The sequence below is a fragment of the Protomyctophum bolini genome (assembly GCF_963924005.1).
Source record: "Protomyctophum bolini genome assembly, chromosome: 10".
Classification (NCBI taxonomy): domain Eukaryota; kingdom Metazoa; phylum Chordata; class Actinopteri; order Myctophiformes; family Myctophidae; genus Protomyctophum; species Protomyctophum bolini.
The window spans coordinates 7,222,003-7,244,602 of record NC_137871.1 but is presented as its reverse complement, the minus strand read 5'-3'; the positions used below and the strand labels follow the sequence as shown (position 1 = coordinate 7,244,602).

The 22,600-nt window shown below is 45.9% G+C and overlaps 2 protein-coding genes across 2 annotated transcripts in view; one reads left to right on the top strand and one right to left on the bottom strand.

Annotated features, from left to right (window-relative positions):
- Positions 1 to 22,600, top strand: part of LOC308322131 (uncharacterized protein) — a gene marked incomplete at its 3' end in the record, with an annotated part of 567,861 nt that overhangs the window by 47,952 nt on the left and 497,309 nt on the right. The gene's annotated exons all lie outside the window — the stretch shown is intronic.
- slit3 (slit homolog 3) overlaps positions 1 to 22,600 on the bottom strand; it is a gene marked incomplete at its 3' end in the record, with an annotated part of 88,019 nt that overhangs the window by 33,082 nt on the left and 32,337 nt on the right. The window contains 9 exon segments of the mRNA XM_080774338.1: positions 443 to 484; positions 487 to 512; positions 3,189 to 3,260; positions 4,437 to 4,508; positions 4,681 to 4,749; positions 9,062 to 9,194; positions 19,404 to 19,567; positions 21,251 to 21,394; positions 22,340 to 22,483. Coding sequence (XP_080630464.1) covers positions 443 to 484; positions 487 to 512; positions 3,189 to 3,260; positions 4,437 to 4,508; positions 4,681 to 4,749; positions 9,062 to 9,194; positions 19,404 to 19,567; positions 21,251 to 21,394; positions 22,340 to 22,483 — 866 coding nt within the window.

The window sequence follows — 22,600 nt, the reverse complement described above, 5'->3', positions numbered from 1 at the left end:
TGACCCACTGAGAGAGCCACCGCAGGTCACAGTTACAGTACAGAGGTTGGCGCCGAGAGCCCTACGCACGCACGCACACACACACACACGAACACGCACACACACACACACACACACACACACACACACACACACACACACACACACACACACACACAACACACACACACACACACACTTCAATTTAGCGTTCTCACACTTTTCGAAGAGTTTCGAAAAATCACTGCTGCTGTGAGCTTGTGTATCTGCTATTTCTGAATGGCTAATGCGAAAAATGTAAAATCACACGGATGCTTTCCTGGTTTGAATGGGTTGAATAAGATAATCAGTAGATTAGAATTCAGTATCTTAAAACGCACGTGCGCACACACACACACACACACACACGCACACACGCATGCACGCATACACCCACACGGCATGCACAGGGTCGTATACTCACAGGTGGACAGAGAGGTCAGGTGGTTGAAAGCTCCTTCTGGATAGTTGAAAGGTCGTTGCCATGGAGAGTCCTAGCAGGACGAGACGGAGGGTCCGTTTGAATACATCACATCTATTCCTATACACATTTAAGCTGATCGTTAGCATCTTCTGGTTTGTTCACATCATCAGCCTATCATGTGAGCAGATGACGGGAAGGGCCTAGAGCGAGATACCATGGACAGAGCAACAATAGTGTTTGTAACCCCTTTTGGTGTTTTACAGTAACTATAAGCATTATGTAATACTCTGGCCTAATGGCGAAATACTGTAAACGTTGAATCCAAATGGAATGCTGCTGGATTCATTGTCTCTCTCTCCGTCTGTGCGTTGACGCAACACCCATATGATGCCAGGAGGAGCGCACGCACGACTCAGCAGTTATTTCTTTGACACAACTCTCCCAGTGCTGCATTTCAACCTTGCATGCCTCATGCTGCGTTAGCCAACGTATAGCAGCTAGCCAGTTCATAGCAGAGCAGTTTGCCAGTTTAGGCTTCACAGAAATGTGCACCTTGGTGTAGCAACAAGATACACTTCACAGTAAGACAAGTCGAGTGTGTGTGTGTGTGTGTGTGTGTGTGTGTGTGTGTGTGTGTGTGTGTGTGTGTGTGGGTTGTGACTTCTCATTCCATTAGAGCACAGGGCAGTAGCAGGGAACAGACATCGACAATCTGTCTAACTATATAAGCGTGCGTGTGTACAATTCTGTGTGTCCTTTTCACATGTGCTGTGGGTATAGTTGAGCCTTTTTGCTTGTGTGTGCATGCTATTTGTGTGTGTGTGTGTGTGTGTGTGTGGTGTGTGTGTGTGGTGTGTGTGTGTGTGTGTGTGTGTGTGGTGTGTGTTTGTGTGTGTGTGTGTTGTGTGTGTGTGTGTGTGTGTGTGTGTGCGCCTGTGTCTGTTCAGGGTGGTCTACCAGCCCCTATGCCAGACTGGCCCAGGGGGGTTATGGGTAATGAGGAAGTGACAGTGATGGCTGCCTGGCAACCAATTGCTATGTGGGGGGGGAAGAGGAGACGGGTCCCTACAGCAACATCACATAAAAAGAAACTGATTAGAAAACTATAAGGAAAAACATTTAGATATTAAACGGAAAACAAATCTCAGTGTCACGGGTGCAACCCATGCCCTATAGACACTAGAAGACTTTAAACAATGTAAAACTGAACATTACAAACGCACACTGCACAGCTGCTTCATTAATTGACTCTTCATCAAGCTCCTTGGAGGTGTGGCTATGTGTATTATCTTATCCCCTTATCTGTGTTGCCTAATTCTATATTGTAATTGTTTTGTGATTTATTTGATGCCTTGAAATGCATTCAAGAGTCCGTTAAGGAAATGTGTATTTGTATAGTTGCTCTATCTCATGGGTCATGTTTTGCAGTGACCTCGTCGCTTCTCGCCCTCATGGCGTCTTATCTGAGTTGTTGATGAATATACTATACTTAAGCAACCTCAATAGAGAGTGTGTGAGTGTGTGCGTGCGTGTGTGTGCGCGCGTGACTATTCATCTGTGGATGGATTTCCCAAACCAGAGGTGCGTCTTTGTATGTGCGTCTCCTTGAAATCTGTGCAGACCTGTGTGTGTGTGTGTGTGTGTGTGTGTGTGTGTGTGTGTGTGTGTGAGAGAGAAGGCAGCGGGCGGAAGCACCAGATGGATGACGGAGAGAAACAGAGACTGAAGGTCTATCCATCAAACAGGGGGAGAGAGAGAGAGGGAGGGTCGGCCAGGAGGAGAGAATGGAAGGAGGGAGTCAGAACGAGAGAGGGAAAGGATGATGGTGGTATAGGCGAGGAAAGTGAGGGATACACAACAGACAAGAGAAGAGGTTGGATACGAATGAGGAGAGAGAGAGGGTGTGTGTGTGGGGGGGGGGGGGGGGAGAGAGGTGTGTGTGGGGGGGGGGGGGGGAGAGAGAGAGGGGTGTGTGTGTGTGTGGGGGGGGGGAGTTACTGAGTGATAGGGAGAGAGAGAGAGAGAGGAGAACATGGAGAGGTTAACTGTTGACAATCAGTCATAGATGAAAGCTCTGGGTTGGACCAATAATACGCCCACGGTTCAACTTCACTGCAGTAAACTTCTCTCCATCCTATTGCTATATATAGTTCTCTATTCTAAAGCAAGATTAGACGGGCTCGATTATTATATCAACAGTGCTTCTTGCCAAAGGTAAAATATTAAAAAAAGTCTGACTTTTTATAACGACAAATTGTATTTTTATTTTTTTTATCACATGAACCCTATAGTGTCCCTAATATGGGGTGCAGTGATCAGACCTATACACCCAAAACATACTTTTGATGAGTGAAATACTAGCGTTTGCTTACATCAAAATCTATTTTTTATTTCACCTTGTAGAGTGGGGTGCATTTCAAGTCGATACAAAAATCAGACCTGCCTGAAGTGAGTGGTGCAACAGCGCCCCCCCTTTTGGTGCCCCTAAACATACATACGGACATACAGGCAGACATTGCTGTTCCTAGGAGCGGCTGCACTACTCAAAAAACTGCTACTTTAAGGACGGAACCATGAAAAGCACCGAGACTTGTTTACATGCAGGGTGCTCCATTTTCAACATTTAAAGACGGACAAATATACACTTATATATGAAGAACAGGAAATCGTCATATAAAGAAAGTAAAAAAGGGGAAAAACATGTACAGTATGGGGAAAAAAATGACTTTAATCTACTACTACTCACAGCAGCCGTAGAGACTTGAGACCATCAAAGGCCTGGACGGGGATGCAGCGGATCTGATTATAACTCAGGATACTGTGTGTCAGAGAGAGAGAGAGAGAGAGAGAGAGAGAGAGGATTGATTGGATCTGCGGCCCACTTCAGGTGCACGCACACATTCACCAGCAACACACAGGGGAGAGCTTTGTACTTTAGTGAGCTTGCACCGCCACCTACACTATAGCTGATCTACAAGCTGTGAGCTTGTAGATGAGCTATTGTAGCCCCCATCGTTGTAGTATATCAATCAAACAAACATTAATGTTCTTTAATGTCCCGCAGGTGTTTCTTTGGGTGATTAATTAGCATCTGTGTCAAAGAGTATACATTCACACAATTGGTACGTGGCAATACAGAAAATCAACAATCGATAATTTCACGAAAAACAATCTATTGATGATAAGTCGCTCATTTGGGCCTGTCATTATAGGGGAAAAGTTTGAAGAGTTTGATTTTTTTTTATTGGTTTTATTCTTTTTATAGAAGGTCTGAAATAAAATCAGCTAAATTTGCATGTGCTTAAATTCACATTTAGAATTTTTTTCAGATGTCAAGATTTTCTGAGATGATAGAATGGTGATGGATGATGATGCTCATGGAAGGGGAACCTTCTGAAAGCTTCATGGGCAAAGATAATCAACTTAAAAATAATAAAAAAACGGTCAAAATGACCTCTTAGACCTTCTAGTGTTAATAGTTTTTTCTCTAAAGTTGTCCTTTTTTTCTTGTTTCCCCCCCAACACGTGTAAAGCGTCTTTGAGTGTCATGAAAAGAGCTATACAAGTCCCAGATATTATTATTATTATTATTTCAAGAAATAGCTGAGCTTGTAGATGGGCTGCTACATATCGTCAGTGTTTTTGCTTGACACACTGGAATAATGGGTAAGAAGAAGTTAAGAACACAATCTGTATAGTTAGTTACAGCCTTTTTGTAAACAGAGAAGATATAGGATGCGAAGAGGGCATAATGGTGAGAGAAGATGTGTGTGTGTGTGTGTGTGTGTGTGTGTGTTGGGGGGGGGGGGGGTATTTTGGAGAAATAATCTGCAGATATGATGATTAATCACGAAGAAGGGAAGCAGACACTGATTTATGTTGCACACACACACACACACACACACACACGCACACGCACACACGCGCGCACACACAATGCAGTGTCTGGCCGCGGTGGGCAGGGAGATGCATGTGTGTTGTCATGGCAACTTACAGCGTGGCTAGTTCGGTCATGTTGCTGAAGGCGTACGCTGCCACGGTGTTGATGCTGTTGTTACTGAGATCCCTACACACACACACACACACACACACACACACACACACACACACACACACACACACACACACACACGCTACATTAAAATCATACAATAACGTTTCATCAAATGTTGACCAATGAGAGTTGAAACACTATACACAGTGCTATATAGCGTGCGGAGAGGTGTCACGTCACATACACCAGAGACAGCTGCTTCAGGCCCGACAGCTCCTTTGGCACAGCGGTGAGCAGGTTACCCTCTAGGTACCTGCGGGGCAAGGACACACACACACACACACACACACACACACACACACACAGAGACATGTACGTACCGTTAGCGTTTTGCCCATTATTTGGGGGCCCACTTGCAATACCCTCGCGACCCACCAGTGGGCCACAGCCCACCGTTTGAGTATCACTCCATTAAGGAATATGGTCTCTGCTGGGTGGAAAGCTCATATACTGTAGGTTAAAAAAAATAGCAAAAGTAGACGATTTTTGAGCTTGTAGATCTGCTACTTTACTTTGGTGTGGTGCTGTAGGCCTATAGTATGATCAAGTAGGGCGTTAATTATGAAAAGAAGAACACAATATCCTATCTCCATATAGTCTAACCGTTATTAGACTATATGGAGATAGGAGGTTTCCGCCCGACAGCAATGATGAATGGCATGTGTGAGACTCAGTGTGTGATTTAGTGTCTGATGTGATGTGCCATCAGTCTCTCCATTCTCCCCTCCTCTCCTCCTCCTCCCCCTCCCCTGTCATCTCTCTCTCTCTTCCTCCTCCATTCTTCACTTCCTCCATCCGCTTCCAATGCCATCAATGCACTGAAAGGGACAAAATCCTGTTTAATCAGAGCATTGAATGCTCTCAGTAGCCGTCTACTGAGTACTGACCTATACCAAGAGCTCAGTATAGCTGCATTCATATGATATCAGTGCGTTGCACGGTTACTGTTTTGACCGCGACGAAACTGACTTACAGTATTTGGTTGGTTAAGACTGATATGCGGTTAGGGGACTTAACGTTGCTGGTTAAGACTGATATGAGGTTAGGGGACTTAACGTTGCTGGTTAAGACTGATATGAGGTTAGGGGACTTAACGTTGCTGGTTAAGACTGATATGAGGTTAGGGGACTTAACGTTGCTGGTTAAGACTGATATGAGGTTAGGGGACTTAACGTTGCTGGTTAAGACTGATATGAGGTTAGGGGACTTAACGTTGCTGTTTAAGACTGATATGAGGTTAGGGGACTTAACGTTGCTGTTTAAGACTGATATGAGGTTAGGGGACTTAACGTTGCTGGTTAAGACTGATATGAGGTTAGGGGACTTAACGTTGCTGGTTAAGACTGATATGAGGTTAGGGGACTTAACGTTGCTGTTTAAGACTGATATGAGGTTAGGGGACTTAACGTTGCTGGTTAAGACTGATATGAGGTTAGGGGACTTAACGTTGCTGGTTTAGACTGATATGAGGTTAGGGGACTTAACGTTGCTGGTTAAGACTGATATGAGGTTAGGGGACTTAACGTTGCTGGTTTAGACTGATATGAGGTTAGGGGACTTAACGTTGCTGGTGAAGACTGATATGAGGTTAGGGGACTTACGTTGCTGGTAAAGACTGATATGAGGTTAAGGGATGTATGTGGCCGGTTAAGACTGATATGAGGTTAGGGGACTTAACGTTGCTGGTTAAGACTGATATGAGGTTAGGGGACTTAACGTTGCTGGTAAAGACTGATATGAGGTTAGGGGATGTATGTGGCCGGTTAAGACTGATATGAGGTTAGGGGACTTAACGTTGCTGGTTTAGACTGATATGAGGTTAAGGGACTTACGTGGCCGGTTAAGACTATTAGGTCACGTTGCTGGTTTAGACTGATATGAGGTTAGGGGACTTAACGTTGCTGATAAAGACTGATATGAGGTTAGGGGACTTACGTGGCCGGTTAAGACTATTAGGTCACGTTGCTGGTTTAGACTGATATGAGGTTAGGGGACTTACGTGGCCGGTTAAGACTATTAGGTTACATTGCTGGTTTAGACTGATATGAGGTTAGGGGACTTAACGTTGCTGATAAAGACTGATATGAGGTTAGGGGACTTACGTGGCCGGTTGAGACTGATATGAGGTTATACGTGACCGGTTAAGACTGATATGAGGTTACGTTGCTGGGTTGCTTAGGGTTAGAGTTATAGGTTAGATTTAGTGTTGGGGTTTATTAAATGTCGGACAACGTGCGTCGTCTCTGTCAACACAGTAGCCGTGATCAACGCAGAATGCAGTCTATACTGAATTTGGTCACAATGTATAAGGTTTGGCGCTGGAGCTGGTCGCGGTAGGTCAGACGTGTCTGCTGGAGCTGGTCGCGGTAGGTCGGACGTGTCTGCTGGAGCTGGTCGCGGTAGGTCGGACGTATCTACTGGAGCTGGTCGCGGTAGGTCAGACGTGTCTACTGGAGCTGGTCGCGGTAGGTCAGACGTGTCTACTGGAGCTGGTCGCGGTAGGTCAGACGTGTCTACTGGAGCTGGTCGCGGTAGGTCAGACGTGTCTACTGGAGCTGGTCGCGGTAGGTCAGACGTGTCTACTGGAGCTGGTCGCGGTAGGTCAGACGTGTCTACTGGAGCTGGTCGCGGTAGGTCAGACGTGTCTACTGGAGCTGGTCGCGGTAGATCAGACGTGTCTCACTGCAGCATTCGATGCTGTGATTAAACGTGATGTTGTCCCTTGCGGTGCATTGATGACATTCAAAGCGGGTGCCATCTCTCTCTCTCTTCCTCCTCCATTCTTCGCCTCCACTGCCATCTCTCTCTCTCTCTGTTCCCCCTCCATCAGCCCTCAAACATGCTCCCGGGTCATAAATAGGTCATGTAGACAGCAAGATGAAGTGTCTTCTTCTCACATATGATCAATACGTAATCACTGCTATTGATCCCACACAGCCACATTGTGTGTGTGTGTGTGTGTGTGTGTGTGTGTGTGTGTGTGTGTGTGTGTGTGTGCAGCTTCTTTTTAATCATTTGCCTTTTTTAACCCAAATGTACAATTGCTAAATCAGTAGTCAAACCTTTTCTGAATTCAAAATGATAAAAAAAATCTAACAAGATTTGTCAAAAGTTGTGAATAGCCGACGCAAAAATCAAAACATGACAGACGCTTTCCTGATTTTAATAGGTTAATGCTTCCTCATGACGGCTTTTCACAGTTTATATTTAGGCTAAACAATGTATAAAATGTAGCCAGGTGTTTATGAGAGTTGTGGTTGTATGTGTGCGTGTGTGTTGTGGGCGACGCGTCCATGTTTGTTTTTCCCGGCAGATGGTCCAGATTGGTTTGACCCGGCCCCGCAATTCAGCCGCTGCCCGAGAATTACGAATATAGGAGCTATCTCTGTCCCTTAATGGTATTTTGGTCCAGCGTCACCAGCTATCTTTTTTGCTGACACCGGTATTTGCGCCTAGAGGTGTGGTCATGGGCGTGCTGGCACGCTTTCCCCTAAATTGTTATTTTGGTCACACACGTTTGGGAAGAAGATAGTGGAGTTTAAAACCACTATAAGTTATACCCGTAAGCCGTGCCAAATTAGTTTGGTAGAGCGCGCCTGCATGGAGATGTCCTTGGAGTAAGGCTGCGTCATCTCTCCTTATTCTCCTATACGCATCTCTTTGTAATTGTCCTATAATCAGTAGAAGTGAGTGCCTGCCACTTCCTTGTGTCCATTGTGGTTATAATAGTCAAAGACGTTATTTGGCTTGTGCCAGGCATTGTTGCGGCGTGCGCGATTCCAATCCAATTGATTTAATCCAATTGACCGACCTTTCCTTTTTCGCTTGATATGCCGTTTCGTAGGGACGGCCTATACACGCACGATCTACATACCAAATGAAAGCCCGAATTTCGTAGTTTACATAGTAAGATTTGAGCGAGTTGTGACTCAATGAAAAGACGAGTGTTCTTGGCTCTGTGCGTGTGGAGAAAAAAAAAAGAACGGCACGAGAGAGACTTCAAGGCAGCAACGCAACACTCTTCCATGGGCTATAGACCGTAAGGCTATGAAGCAATATACTAACGGGCAACGGATAAGGGATCTCTTAAAGGCAATGGCACGTGGACTGGTGATTGGTGTAATATAACGGGTATAACGGAGGTGTTATAGGGATTTAGACAGGTAACCAAAACACAGAGAACACCCCTTCCCCACTGCTAAATCCCCAAACAATGTGTTTAGAAAGATCCGACGAAAATGGAGCCCTGAGTTTGTGAGCTTTTGGTGTGTGTGTCTGTGTGAGTGTAGCTGTGCATGGACGTTTTGTCTATGCTTGTCTATGTGTTCGACCGATGTGCACATTTCAATCTAGTTACCTGTGCGTGTGTGTGTGTGTGTGTGTGTGTGTGTGTGCGTGCGTGTGTGTAGAATGTACACTGTGCGTTTGTGTGTGCGCACATACGAATATTCTGAAAGTATGAAGTCTCTGTGTGGTGCATGTTTGTCAATATGTGTGAGTGTGCAGGCTGTGAGCTGTGTGTTTGCGTGTGTGTGTGTGTGTGTGCGTGCGTGCGTGCAGCTCACAGTTCGGTGGTGTCCTTGGGAACGCCCTTGGGGAGCGAGTGCAGGCCACGGTTGCTGCACCGCACCACCCCATCGGAGCACGTGCACACGTCGGGGCAACGGGAGGCAGGCAGACACCCGTTATCCTCCGTGCCTGCAGACAGAGAGAGAGAGAGAGAGAGAGAGAGAGAGAGAGACAGAGAGAGAGAGAGAGAGGAGGGAGCAAAACAAAATAGACAGTCTATTTTTAGTCGGATTTCATTATGTTTCACGTACTATACGCACTCAATTCAATTCACCTCTGCACAACACGTCCCCCCCCCCCCCACCTTCACATGCGTAATGTAACCATGTACATTTACTCAAGTACTGTACATTTTTACAATTTTCAAAAGATATTTTATACACCCATAAACATGTGACACCTGTGTCACATTTGACACTTGAAATGGGACATAATGTATAATGACTGAGTCATTTTACTTTTACTGTATAATGTGTACATTTTACTCAAGTAAATGTTTTATACCAGACTTGTAACGGAGCGTTTCTACAACGGGTAATTGATACTTTTTACTTTAAGTAAATAAAAAAGCATGATATATATCTCTAAGAAGGCATATATAATGGAGACATTGTATCGTCTCGACAATATTTATCAGGATATTTCCCACCCCTAGTTAAGCCCCATCTCTTCTCCTCCTCCCTGTCTCTCCCAGCCTGTGGAGTGACCTCCCCCCCCCTGAGTCAGGACTGCAGACTCACTATAGCCATTTTCTGCCGCAGTCTGAAAACTCAAGCTCTCGAGAGTCAGACTGCACCCCACGCCCTCACACTCCACCGCTCCTTGTGTCTCACGTCCTGTTGATCGGACAGAAAGAAGCTACGTACTGTATACTATGTACTGTATACTACTGTATGTACTGTAACCTATACTATGCTATATGTCGTCACTGTCTGGGAAATAACCTCCTATCTCCATGTTTTCACTTGATCATACTACACGACAGTGTCACACAGAAATATCCAAAGTAGCAGATATACAAGCTCCAAACACGGCACGAAGCGACACATTTCCAGCTCTGAATAGTAGCCGTTTTTGGACATATGCAGGTTTCCATGTTGGCTATGTGCTTGAGCCGTGTCCCCGTTCGCTTGAAATGCCTGCAGTTCACCCCGCATATTTAATTTGGGCTATTTTAATAATAGTTTTAAAGATAATAATAATAAAAAATGGTTTCCACTCGGCAAGCAATGGAATGCATGTTGGAACTGCAATATATACGAGCCAGCCACCAACGTGTACAGTTCTGGTCACAGACAAAAGGTCAACGGTCCTATGAGGCCCTTTGTGGAGTTTGTATAGCTGTCTCCACCTCCACTTCTTCAACACATATAAACCTGCATGGCTCTTCTTTCAAGCTGGAAGCATGTACGCACGCGCACGCACGCACCCACGCACACAGGCAGGCTACCAGCATACGGTATGAGTGATTATAATCATGGTAATACGCTGATCGAGTTAACAGGGATCAGAGGCAAGCATGTTGTTCTTGGCTGGAGACTCTGTCCATTGCCTTGACTGACTGTCACACACACACACACACACACACACACACACACACACACACACACACACACACACACACACACATCACACACACACACACACACACACACACACGCAGTGTAAAAAGTTGGCCTGGCCGCCCAGATGTAAAAGTAGCAGTACTGTGAGTTAAGACCTTAATGGAACATAATGAAGACTGGACATTGAGCCAATGGCAACACAGTTCCAATCTGCGTGTGTGTATGTGCGTGCATGCTGCTGAATCGTGTTACAGTTGGCTAGCCTGATTACACTCGTTTTTTGTCCACCGGCGGCATGCGTGTGTGTGCGTGTGTGTGCGTGTGTGCGTGCGTGTGCGCGTGTGTGTGCGTGTGTGTGTGTGTGTGTGCGCGCGCGCGCGCGCGAACTTCAGTAGTCGGTAGGTTGGGGGTGGTAAAGCCCTGTGCTGACTCTCTGTGCAGTTTGGCTGATTGTGCTAACATTTAAATGACCACTAAATGTCGTCCCCACAAATTCAATCGCCTCACCTCTCCCCTGGCTGTTACTGGGCACTGCCCCGTAGCCATTATCACTGAGCTAAATATATACCGGCTATTTGTGTGTGTGTGTGTGTGTGTGTGTGCACGCGTGTGTGTAAGTATTATTGTGTTTCCTATAAGCCAGCCCGTTCTCGAGTGCTCTCCAAACTAATTCACTGTAACTGGCTGTAAAAACAGTGAGCTTAGAGAGTGATGATACATGATATCAGAGAGATAGGCAGTGGTGGAAAGTAAATAAGTACATTTACTTAACCCATTCTGACCTGAGATCAGATTCATACGAGGTTTCCACTGGACACACACTGGTCTGATCAACCCATTCTGACCTGAGATCAGATTCTAAAAATGTCAGTCGTTCTTCGATTTTTCAAAAATAGCAGACCTACAAGCTCGTAGCGCGCCACTCGGTGGCGCGCTATGAGCTTGTAGATCTGCTATTTTTCAATAGCTAAAGCATAACATGATGCTATACACCAAAATGGGTTCCCGTTCAGAATGGGTTAACTCTGCCACGGTTTTCAGCGACGTTACCGAAATTGACGCACTTCCGGGAACACGCAATCATGTCCGGGGCACTGCTGGGCACATACTTTCGTTCTCATCAAGCACTGGAAAGGGTGATTTTTTTTTTTATTGCCAAGACCTGTGATCATTAAATTATCTCGCCCAATCTCGCCAAAGGCAGTGAAACTGTTGAGTACACTTTTGAGGTATTTGTACCTTATACTGGAAGTATTTCCAATTTCCAGTACTTTAACTTCTACTCCACTGCATCTCAAACTCCACTAAATGTATTTGAGTTACTTTGTAGATTTTGATTATTATAGTACAAAACACATAGGCTACATCAACCACTTAAGCCCTAAATACATTTTGGCTAATTTTTGAAAATAGCAGATCTGCCAGCTCTCAATGCGCCACGATGCGACACATTGTGAGCTTGTAGATATGAACATTTTTAAAGATTCGTATACATTTGAAAACTTGAAATGGAGACTAATCACTGCTTTTACATTTGGTTCTTTAAGCACATTTTAATGCCAATACATTTCCTGCTTTTACTCGCGTACAATTTGTTGTACTTTGTTTTACTTGTAAGAGAGCATTTCTACATTGCAGTATTGATACCTTTACTCAAGTAAAAGGAAATGCGAGTACTTTTTTCCCACAACTGCAAGACTGCATACAAAGGGGAGAGAGAGGACGAAGATAGTGACAGATTGATACAGGTGGAGAGCTACAAACAAGAAGGAAACGAAGGGACAAGGAAAAAGGCACAGAGAGTCCACACAGAGCCCAGACTACCTGCTCATCTTCACACAGAGAGAATGTTGCCACACAGAGCCCAGACTACCTGCTCATCTTCACACAGAGAGAATGTTGCCACACAGAGCCCAGACTACCTGCTCATCTTCACACAACATAGAATGTTGCCACACAGAGCCCAGACTACCTGCTCATCTTCACACAGCAGAGAATGTTGCCACACAGAGCCCAGACTACCTGCTCATCTTCACACAGAGAGAATGTTGCCACACAGAGCCCTGACTACCTGCTCATCTTCACACAACAGAGAGAATGTTGCCACACAGAGCCCAGACTACCTGCTCATCTTCACACAACATAGAATGTTGCCACACAGAGCCCAGACTACCTGCTCATCTTCACACAACAGAGAGAATGTTGCCACACAGAGCCCAGACTACCTGCTCATCTTCACACAACAGAGAGAATGTTGCCACACAGAGAGCCCAGACTACCTGCTCATCTTCACACAACATAGAATGTTGCCACACAGAGCCCAGACTACCTGCTCATCTCCACACAGCAGAGAGAATGTTGCCACACAGAGCCCAGACTACCTGCTCATCTTCACACAACAGAGAGAATGTTGCCACACAGAGCCCAGACTACCTGCTCATCTTCACACAACAGAGAGAATGTTGCCACACAGAGCCCAGACTACCTGCTTATCTTCACACAACATAGAATGTTGCCACACAGAGCCCAGACTACCTGCTCATCTTCACACAACAGAGAGAATGTTGCCACACAGAGAGCCCTGACTACCTGCTCATCTTCAAACAACAGAGAATGTTGCCACACACAGAGCCCAGACTACCTGCTCATTTGCAAGCGTCAAACTCCACCACCGTGCCGACGACAGCTGCCGTCGCCAGGCTGGCATCGTCGTGGTAACGGCAGCATCACCCTAGAAACCACCGGCGAGTGATGTCACCCGAGGCAGTCGGCTGGCTAACGATCCCACTGTCCTCACAATACCCTTCAGACACTGTGCGTGTGCGCGTGCGTGCATGCGTGCGTGCGCGCACGATAGAGATGCTCTAAGCTCACGACAGATCCCATTACAGACTCAATATATCTCTATCTCTTCTCTGTCTCTCTTGCCACACTTTGTGTGTGTGTGTGTGTGTGTGCGCGTCATACAGTATGCACAAAACAAAAGTAGGCTACTTTGCATCATCCCTGTCTTTTCCTCTCTGTGCTTATGTTTCTTTCTGGGCAAACAGTAAATGACAGTGGAAAGAAATCCAACACAATGTCTACATGTGGACTATTTAATCTCTCAAGAACAGATTGCATTGTTGTTAGTGGGAATGAAAACATAGACGCCCCACCAGGGAGAGTAGGGCGGACCCAGAGTAATCTATAGTAAGAGAGTAATGACACTCCCGTTGACTCTCATTGTAACAACACTCGCCACTCTCTTACTACATTACTCTGGGTGGACCAATCAGGCCAACATCCTGTTATCCACATTCTATTGGCTATAGAGGCTAATTCAAACAGCAGAGGGCGCTGTTTTCTACAGATTGATTACTAGCTAAATACGATTGTGAGTAACTTTCAAATAGCAGATATATACGGTCAAAGTGGTTGAACTGATGTTTAGCTATTGAAAAATAGCAGATCTACAAGCTCATATACGCGCCGCCACCGAGTGGCGCGCTATGAGCTTGTATAGGTCTGCTATTTTTGAAAAATCGTGAAAATGCGGCACAAATCTTTGAATATATATATTCTTCCAGAAGACTTTTTATTCATTTCGGCAAGCAATGGAATGCATGTTGGAACTGCAATATATACGAGCCAGCCACCAACGTGTACAGTTCTGGTCACAGACAAAAGGTCAACGGTCCTATGAGGCCCTTTGTGGAGTTTGTATAGCTGTCTCCACCTCCACTTCTTCAACACATATAAACCTGCATGGCTCTTCTTTCAAGCTGGAAGCATGTACGCACGCGCACGCACGCACCCACGCACACAGGCAGGCTACCAGCATACGGTATGAGTGATTATAATCATGGTAATACGCTGATCGAGTTAACAGGGATCAGAGGCAAGCATGTTGTTCTTGGCTGGAGACTCTGTCCATTGCCTTGACTGACTGTCACACACACACACACACACACACACACACACACACACACACACACACACACACACACACACATCACACACACACACACACACACACACACACACATCACACACACACACACACACACACACACACGCAGTGTAAAAAGTTGGCCTGGCCGCCCAGATGTAAAAGTAGCAGTACTGTGAGTTAAGACCTTAATGGAACATAATGAAGACTGGACATTGAGCCAATGGCAACACAGTTCCAATCTGCGTGTGTGTATGTGCGTGCATGCTGCTGAATCGTGTTACAGTTGGCTAGCCTGATTACACTCGTTTTTTGTCCACCGGCGGCATGCGTGTGTGTGCGTGTGTGTGCGTGTGTGCGTGCGTGTGCGCGTGTGTGTGCGTGTGTGTGTGTGTGTGTGCGCGCGCGCGCGCGAACTTCAGTAGTCGGTAGGTTGGGGGTGGTAAAGCCCTGTGCTGACTCTCTGTGCAGTTTGGCTGATTGTGCTAACATTTAAATGACCACTAAATGTCGTCCCCACAAATTCAATCGCCTCACCTCTCCCCTGGCTGTTACTGGGCACTGCCCCGTAGCCATTATCACTGAGCTAAATATATACCGGCTATTTGTGTGTGTGTGTGTGTGTGTGTGTGCACGCGTGTGTGTAAGTATTATTGTGTTTCCTATAAGCCAGCCCGTTCTCGAGTGCTCTCCAAACTAATTCACTGTAACTGGCTGTAAAAACAGTGAGCTTAGAGAGTGATGATACATGATATCAGAGAGATAGGCAGTGGTGGAAAGTAAATAAGTACATTTACTTAACCCATTCTGACCTGAGATCAGATTCATACGAGGTTTCCACTGGACACACACTGGTCTGATCAACCCATTCTGACCTGAGATCAGATTCTAAAAATGTCAGTCGTTCTTCGATTTTTCAAAAATAGCAGACCTACAAGCTCGTAGCGCGCCACTCGGTGGCGCGCTATGAGCTTGTAGATCTGCTATTTTTCAATAGCTAAAGCATAACATGATGCTATACACCAAAATGGGTTCCCGTTCAGAATGGGTTAACTCTGCCACGGTTTTCAGCGACGTTACCGAAATTGACGCACTTCCGGGAACACGCAATCATGTCCGGGGCACTGCTGGGCACATACTTTCGTTCTCATCAAGCACTGGAAAGGGTGATTTTTTTTTTTATTGCCAAGACCTGTGATCATTAAATTATCTCGCCCAATCTCGCCAAAGGCAGTGAAACTGTTGAGTACACTTTTGAGGTATTTGTACCTTATACTGGAAGTATTTCCAATTTCCAGTACTTTAACTTCTACTCCACTGCATCTCAAACTCCACTAAATGTATTTGAGTTACTTTGTAGATTTTGATTATTATAGTACAAAACACATAGGCTACATCAACCACTTAAGCCCTAAATACATTTTGGCTAATTTTTGAAAATAGCAGATCTGCCAGCTCTCAATGCGCCACGATGCGACACATTGTGAGCTTGTAGATATGAACATTTTTAAAGATTCGTATACATTTGAAAACTTGAAATGGAGACTAATCACTGCTTTTACATTTGGTTCTTTAAGCACATTTTAATGCCAATACATTTCCTGCTTTTACTCGCGTACAATTAGTTGTACTTTGTTTTACTTGTAAGAGAGCATTTCTACATTGCAGTATTGATACCTTTACTCAAGTAAAAGGAAATGCGAGTACTTTTTTCCCACAACTGCAAGACTGCATACAAAGGGGAGAGAGAGGACGAAGATAGTGACAGATTGATACAGGTGGAGAGCTACAAACAAGAAGGAAACGAAGGGACAAGGAAAAAGGCACAGAGAGTCCACACAGAGCCCAGACTACCTGCTCATCTTCACACAGAGAGAATGTTGCCACACAGAGCCCAGACTACCTGCTCATCTTCACACAGAGAGAATGTTGCCACACAGAGCCCAGACTACCTGCTCATCTTCACACAACATAGAATGTTGCCACACAGAGCCCAGACTACCTGCTCATCTTCACACAGCAGAGAATGTTGCCACACAGAGCCCAGACTACCTGCTCATCTTCACACAGAGAGAATGTTGCCACACAGAGCCCTGACTACCTGCTCATCTTCACACAACAGAGAGAATGTTGCCACACAGAGCCCAGACTACCTGCTCATCTTCACACAACATAGAATGTTGCCACACAGAGCCCAGACTACCTGCTCATCTTCACACAACAGAGAGAATGTTGCCACACAGAGCCCAGACTACCTGCTCATCTTCACACAACAGAGAGAATGTTGCCACACAGAGAGCCCAGACTACCTGCTCATCTTCACACAACATAGAATGTTGCCACACAGAGCCCAGACTACCTGCTCATCTCCACACAGCAGAGAGAATGTTGCCACACAGAGCCCAGACTACCTGCTCATCTTCACACAACAGAGAGAATGTTGCCACACAGAGCCCAGACTACCTGCTCATCTTCACACAACAGAGAGAATGTTGCCACACAGAGCCCAGACTACCTGCTTATCTTCACACAACATAGAATGTTGCCACACAGAGCCCAGACTACCTGCTCATCTTCACACAACAGAGAGAATGTTGCCACACAGAGAGCCCAGACTATCTGCTCATCTTCACACAACAGAGAGAATGTTGCCACACAGAGCCCAGACTACCTGCTCATCTTCACACAACAGAGAGAATGTTGCCACACAGAGCCCAGACTACCTGCTCATCTTCACACAACAGAGAGAATGTTGCCACACAGAGCCCAGACTACCTGCTCATCTTCACACAACAGAGAGAATGTTGCCACACAGAGCCCTGACTACCTGCTCATCTTCACACAACAGAGAGAATGTTGCCACACAGAGCCCAGACTACCTGCTTATCTTCACACAGCAGAGAGAATGTTGCCACACAGAGCCCAGACTACCTGCTCATCTTCACACAACATAGAATGTTGCCACACAGAGAGCCCAGACTACCTGCTCATCTTCACACAACAGAGAGAATGTTGCCACACAGAGCCCAGACTACCTGCTCATCTTCACACAACAGAGAGAATGTTGCCACACAGAGAGCCCAGACTACCTGCTCATCTTCACACAACAGAGAGAATGTTGCCACACACAGAGCCCAGACTACCTGCTCATCTTCACACAACAGAGAGAATGTTGCCACACAGAGCCCTGACTACCTGCTCATCTTCACACAACAGAGAGAATGTTGCCACACACAGAGCCCAGACTACCTGCTCATCTTCACACAACAGAGAGAATGTTGCCACACACAGAGCCCTGACTACCTGCTCATCTTCAAACAACAGAGAATGTTGCCACACACAGAGCCCAGACTACCTGCTCATTTGCAAGCGTCAAACTCCACCACCGTGCCGACGACAGCTGCCGTCGCCAGGCTGGCATCGTCGTGGTAACGGCAGCATCACCCTAGAAACCACCGGCGAGTGATGTCACCCGAGGCAGTCGGCTGGCTAACGATCCCACTGTCCTCACAATACCCTTCAGACACTGTGCGTGTGCGCGTGCGTGCATGCGTGCGTGCGCGCACGATAGAGATGCTCTAAGCTCACGACAGATCCCATTACAGACTCAATATATCTCTATCTCTTCTCTGTCTCTCTTGCCACACTTTGTGTGTGTGTGTGTGTGTGTGCGCGTCATACAGTATGCACAAAACAAAAGTAGGCTACTTTGCATCATCCCTGTCTTTTCCTCTCTGTGCTTATGTTTCTTTCTGGGCAAACAGTAAATGACAGTGGAAAGAAATCCAACACAATGTCTACATGTGGACTATTTAATCTCTCAAGAACAGATTGCATTGTTGTTAGTGGGAATGAAAACATAGACGCCCCACCAGGGAGAGTAGGGCGGACCCAGAGTAATCTATAGTAAGAGAGTAATGACACTCCCGTTGACTCTCATTGTAACAACACTCGCCACTCTCTTACTACATTACTCTGGGTGGACCAATCAGGCCAACATCCTGTTATCCACATTCTATTGGCTATAGAGGCTAATTCAAACAGCAGAGGGCGCTGTTTTCTACAGATTGATTACTAGCTAAATACGATTGTGAGTAACTTTCAAATAGCAGATATATACGGTCAAAGTGGTTGAACTGATGTTTAGCTATTGAAAAATAGCAGATCTACAAGCTCATATACGCGCCGCCACCGAGTGGCGCGCTATGAGCTTGTATAGGTCTGCTATTTTTGAAAAATCGTGAAAATGCGGCACAAATCTTTGAATATATATATTCTTCCAGAAGACTTTTTATTCATTTCGACGTCAGGCCTAAATGGGTTAACCCATTCTGACCTGGCACCCATTTTGGTGTTAGCATCATGTTATGCTTTAGCTATTGAAAAATAGCAGATCTACAAGCTCATAGCGCGCCACCGAGTGGCGCGCTACGAGCTTGTAGGTCTGCTATTTTTGAAAAATCGAAGAACGACTGACATTTTTTTAAATCTGATCTCAGGTCAGAATGGGTTCATCAGACCAGTGTGTTTCCAGTGGAAACCTTGTATGAATCTGATCTCAGGTCAGAATGGGTTAAGTACTGTATACTTAAGTACAATTTTGAGGCATTTATATACTTTCCTGGAGTAATTCCAATTTCCAATACTTTTTACTTTTCTACTCCACTACATCTTAGAGACAAATATTGTACTTTTGCTATACAAAAGTTCTCAAACTACAGTTTGAGAACACATCAAACTATACAGTTTGAGAACCACTCAAACTACAGTTTGAGAACCACTGGTCTAAATGCTGGCGGAGGGTATAGATGGAGGCAGAAGAGGCTATAATTAAGTCGTTACCGTCGCAGGTGAAGTCTGGCGCGGCCACGTCCTGGATGGGGATCTCCTTGAGGAAGGCCGGCTTCTGGCAGCGCGGGTTCCCGCTCACCACGCGGGTCCTCTTCAGCCACTGGCCCAGCCAGGCCAGGTGGCAGTCACACACGTAGGGGTTGGACAGCAGGTTGCTGCGAAAAAAATGTTTTTTTAATGTCAACCACACCAATGTGAAGAAAGTGGAACTGGCTATAGGCCACACCCTTAGAAAAGACACCCTGGACTACAACCAAGGGGCCAGTGAGGCACTCCAACGTTGAAGCACTAGTGGGCCCCCTAGTGGTAAGAGGAAGGACTGCAGGCGGACGGTCACGGACCCGTGGATTCATGACCAGGAAACCCCGTGCAGCTGGGCTTTAACATTGCGCTCGGTTGCACTTCCGCATTTGGGCGGAAATAGATGGTCCTTCCGGGTGCTTCAAAACGCCACTGAGCAACTTCCACTGACATGAATAGCTGAAGGGGGGGGGGGGGGGGGGGGGGCGGGGGGAGGCGGAGGCGGAGGCGGAGGCGGAGCTTCTCGCCAGATCAGTCTCTATCCTTTTAATACTCTATGACTACAACCCACAGGGGAAGAGGAAACGGGGTAGGTCGAGAAACACCTGGAGACGTTCCACTCTCCAGGACCTTAAAGAACATTGGAAGTCAAGTCTTTTGGGTCTTTTGACCCTCTACTACACTACAGTTGCTCTGTACATGGGGCATTCTTTTTAGATCTTTAAAAAATATATATATATTTTATACTTGTTTTTATGGGACAGACAGTAGGCTGACAGGAAATGGGGGGGAAGACATGCAGTAAAGGCCGTCGGGATCGGGAGTCGAACCCGCGGCACACTGTCAGACTGGATTACCAGCCACGGTGCCTGGACCGCTGTGCCATTCTTTTTAGATCTACACCAACTCTCTTCGCCGAAAAATCGACAAGATTGTCTGCTATTTTTGGTGAATGTTCCACCCGGAATAGGTTAAAAGTGGTTAAACCTGGCATCCCTATTTCTTGCATTGATTTAAGGGGTGAAGAAGATTTTTGAAAACGTTTCGACAGCAGCTCAACTCAACGTGCCACACTGCATTGCACTTATGGTGTACATCTTTTGCCAGCCAAGTTGACGGGATATTACAATTACATGATATTTGAGGATTTGTTTAGTGCACTTATGGCGTAAATTCTAATGCCAGCCAAGTCTAATGTTTGTTTAGGCCCTCGCCCTGAATGTCATATACGTCGTCATTTATAAACTTTAGGGCACTAAATGACAAAGCAAGACGCCATGTGGCCAATAAATAACGTGGAGCGTGGGCGCCCCTCACTTGACACGAGTGTGATTTATTTTACAATGTAGTAGCTAGCGTAAAGGACAGAATGGCACGACTCCCATTGACGGTAAACTGTAGTTTTGTTGTGAACGTGCGGGTGACTTCAATCACACACGCTGCTGCACCGTGAAGAGTGCAGGAAGCTCAATCTCCTCATTATGCGTGCGTGTGTCGTGTGCGTGTGCGTGTGTCGTGTGTCGCGTGCGTGTGTCGTGTGATGTGCATGCACATCACAGATAGGAGGACGGTTCATTTCCGTTCCTCTTTGTAACGAGTTGACCTCGGTGTGAAGCAATAAACTCCAGCCATAATGCCTTCCTGCCTTTCTCAAACGTGTTAATCTTTTAATTATACAGACGCCATCCTTTCTGAAACAACACATCGCGGTTCAACAACAGGTTCTCGCTCTCGTGTGTGCGTGAGCGCTCAACATTGTTTGTGTCCCTTTTTTCCGTGTGTGTGTGTGTGTGTGTGTGTGTGTGTGGGTGTCTTACATGGTGGAGAGGGAGTGCAGAGTAGAGAAGGCTGCCGGGGCGATTGTGGAGATGCGGTTGTCGTACAGAGACAGGAGGCGCACGGAGCTCAGACCCGTGAACGTGCTGTTGTCAATGCAACTGATCTGGTTGCTACGTAGCATCCTGGAAGCGCGCGCACGCACACACACACACACACACACACACACACACACGTATAGACAGAACATAATTATATCAAACTCTCCTTTGCTTGTAGGCTTACAGATAAAAAGCAACAATTAAAATAGTTAGAATAAAATAAGGCAAAACAAGATAAAGAAAGACCAGGCCCTGTATGACAACAGAGAGTCGCGGCGCTAATGTGACATTGGCCTTTGACAGAGAAGACATATGGGACCGAGCTAACCGAGTTAGTTAGCATTAGCTATCTCTGGGACATGCTAACCCACTTAGCATGGCTATTACTAGAGCAAGGAGCCCCTTAATTCAATACAGGCCTAAGCCATGATAGCATTACCTAGTCATTAGCTAACATAGGCGGAGATCATAGCATTAGGCAGTCATTAGCCGCCATATACGTACAGATGCTGTATGATGCCATTAGCATGTTCTTTGCTAACGTATAGACGCACACGCCAGTGGTTTGTTAAGCTATACAGCTTGTCTCCCTAAAATTGTTACGCTAAACATTGACCTAGCACTGCCACAACAGTGTCCCGTGTACAGTACGAGCCAGTAATAATACATTACTGTGCACTGCAAAGTGTCCATGCTTGCCTCATTTGTGAGGTGACCTGTCATTTTGTCTACTACTTCATAGACTCAATCTTTCATTTGGCTTTCTTTGAGGGCTTAATTTCATCAAGTATAGTCTAGTCTCTGCATTAACATGTCGCTACCATAGATCATGTAGTCTTGGCGGGGTTGGTTAGTCCCATGACATCTGCTCGCTGTTAAGAATGCTGTCATTTATTAGCTTGCAAATCTCAATGTACAGTTGTGTGTGTGTGTGTGTGTGTGTGTGTGTGTGCGCGCGCATACACACACACACACACACACACACACACACACACACACACACACACACACACACGCAGTTGTACTCACAGAGTTTTCAGTCCAGTAAGCCCTCTGAACATGCGTCCCTGCAGTCCCGTCAGTTTGTTTCCAGTCAGCAGCAGCTCCAGTATTCCACCGGCTCCGTCGAACGCACCCTCTCGGATATCCCGCAGCTTGTTGTTACTCAGGTTGCTGCCAGAGAGTTTTGACGGGAATGTGTAAATACTTGGCCTACATACATTTTATTTGAACTCAAAAATTTCATTTTTTTTTTCTTTTTCAGTGGTCTATTAGATTAGGACAATCCAT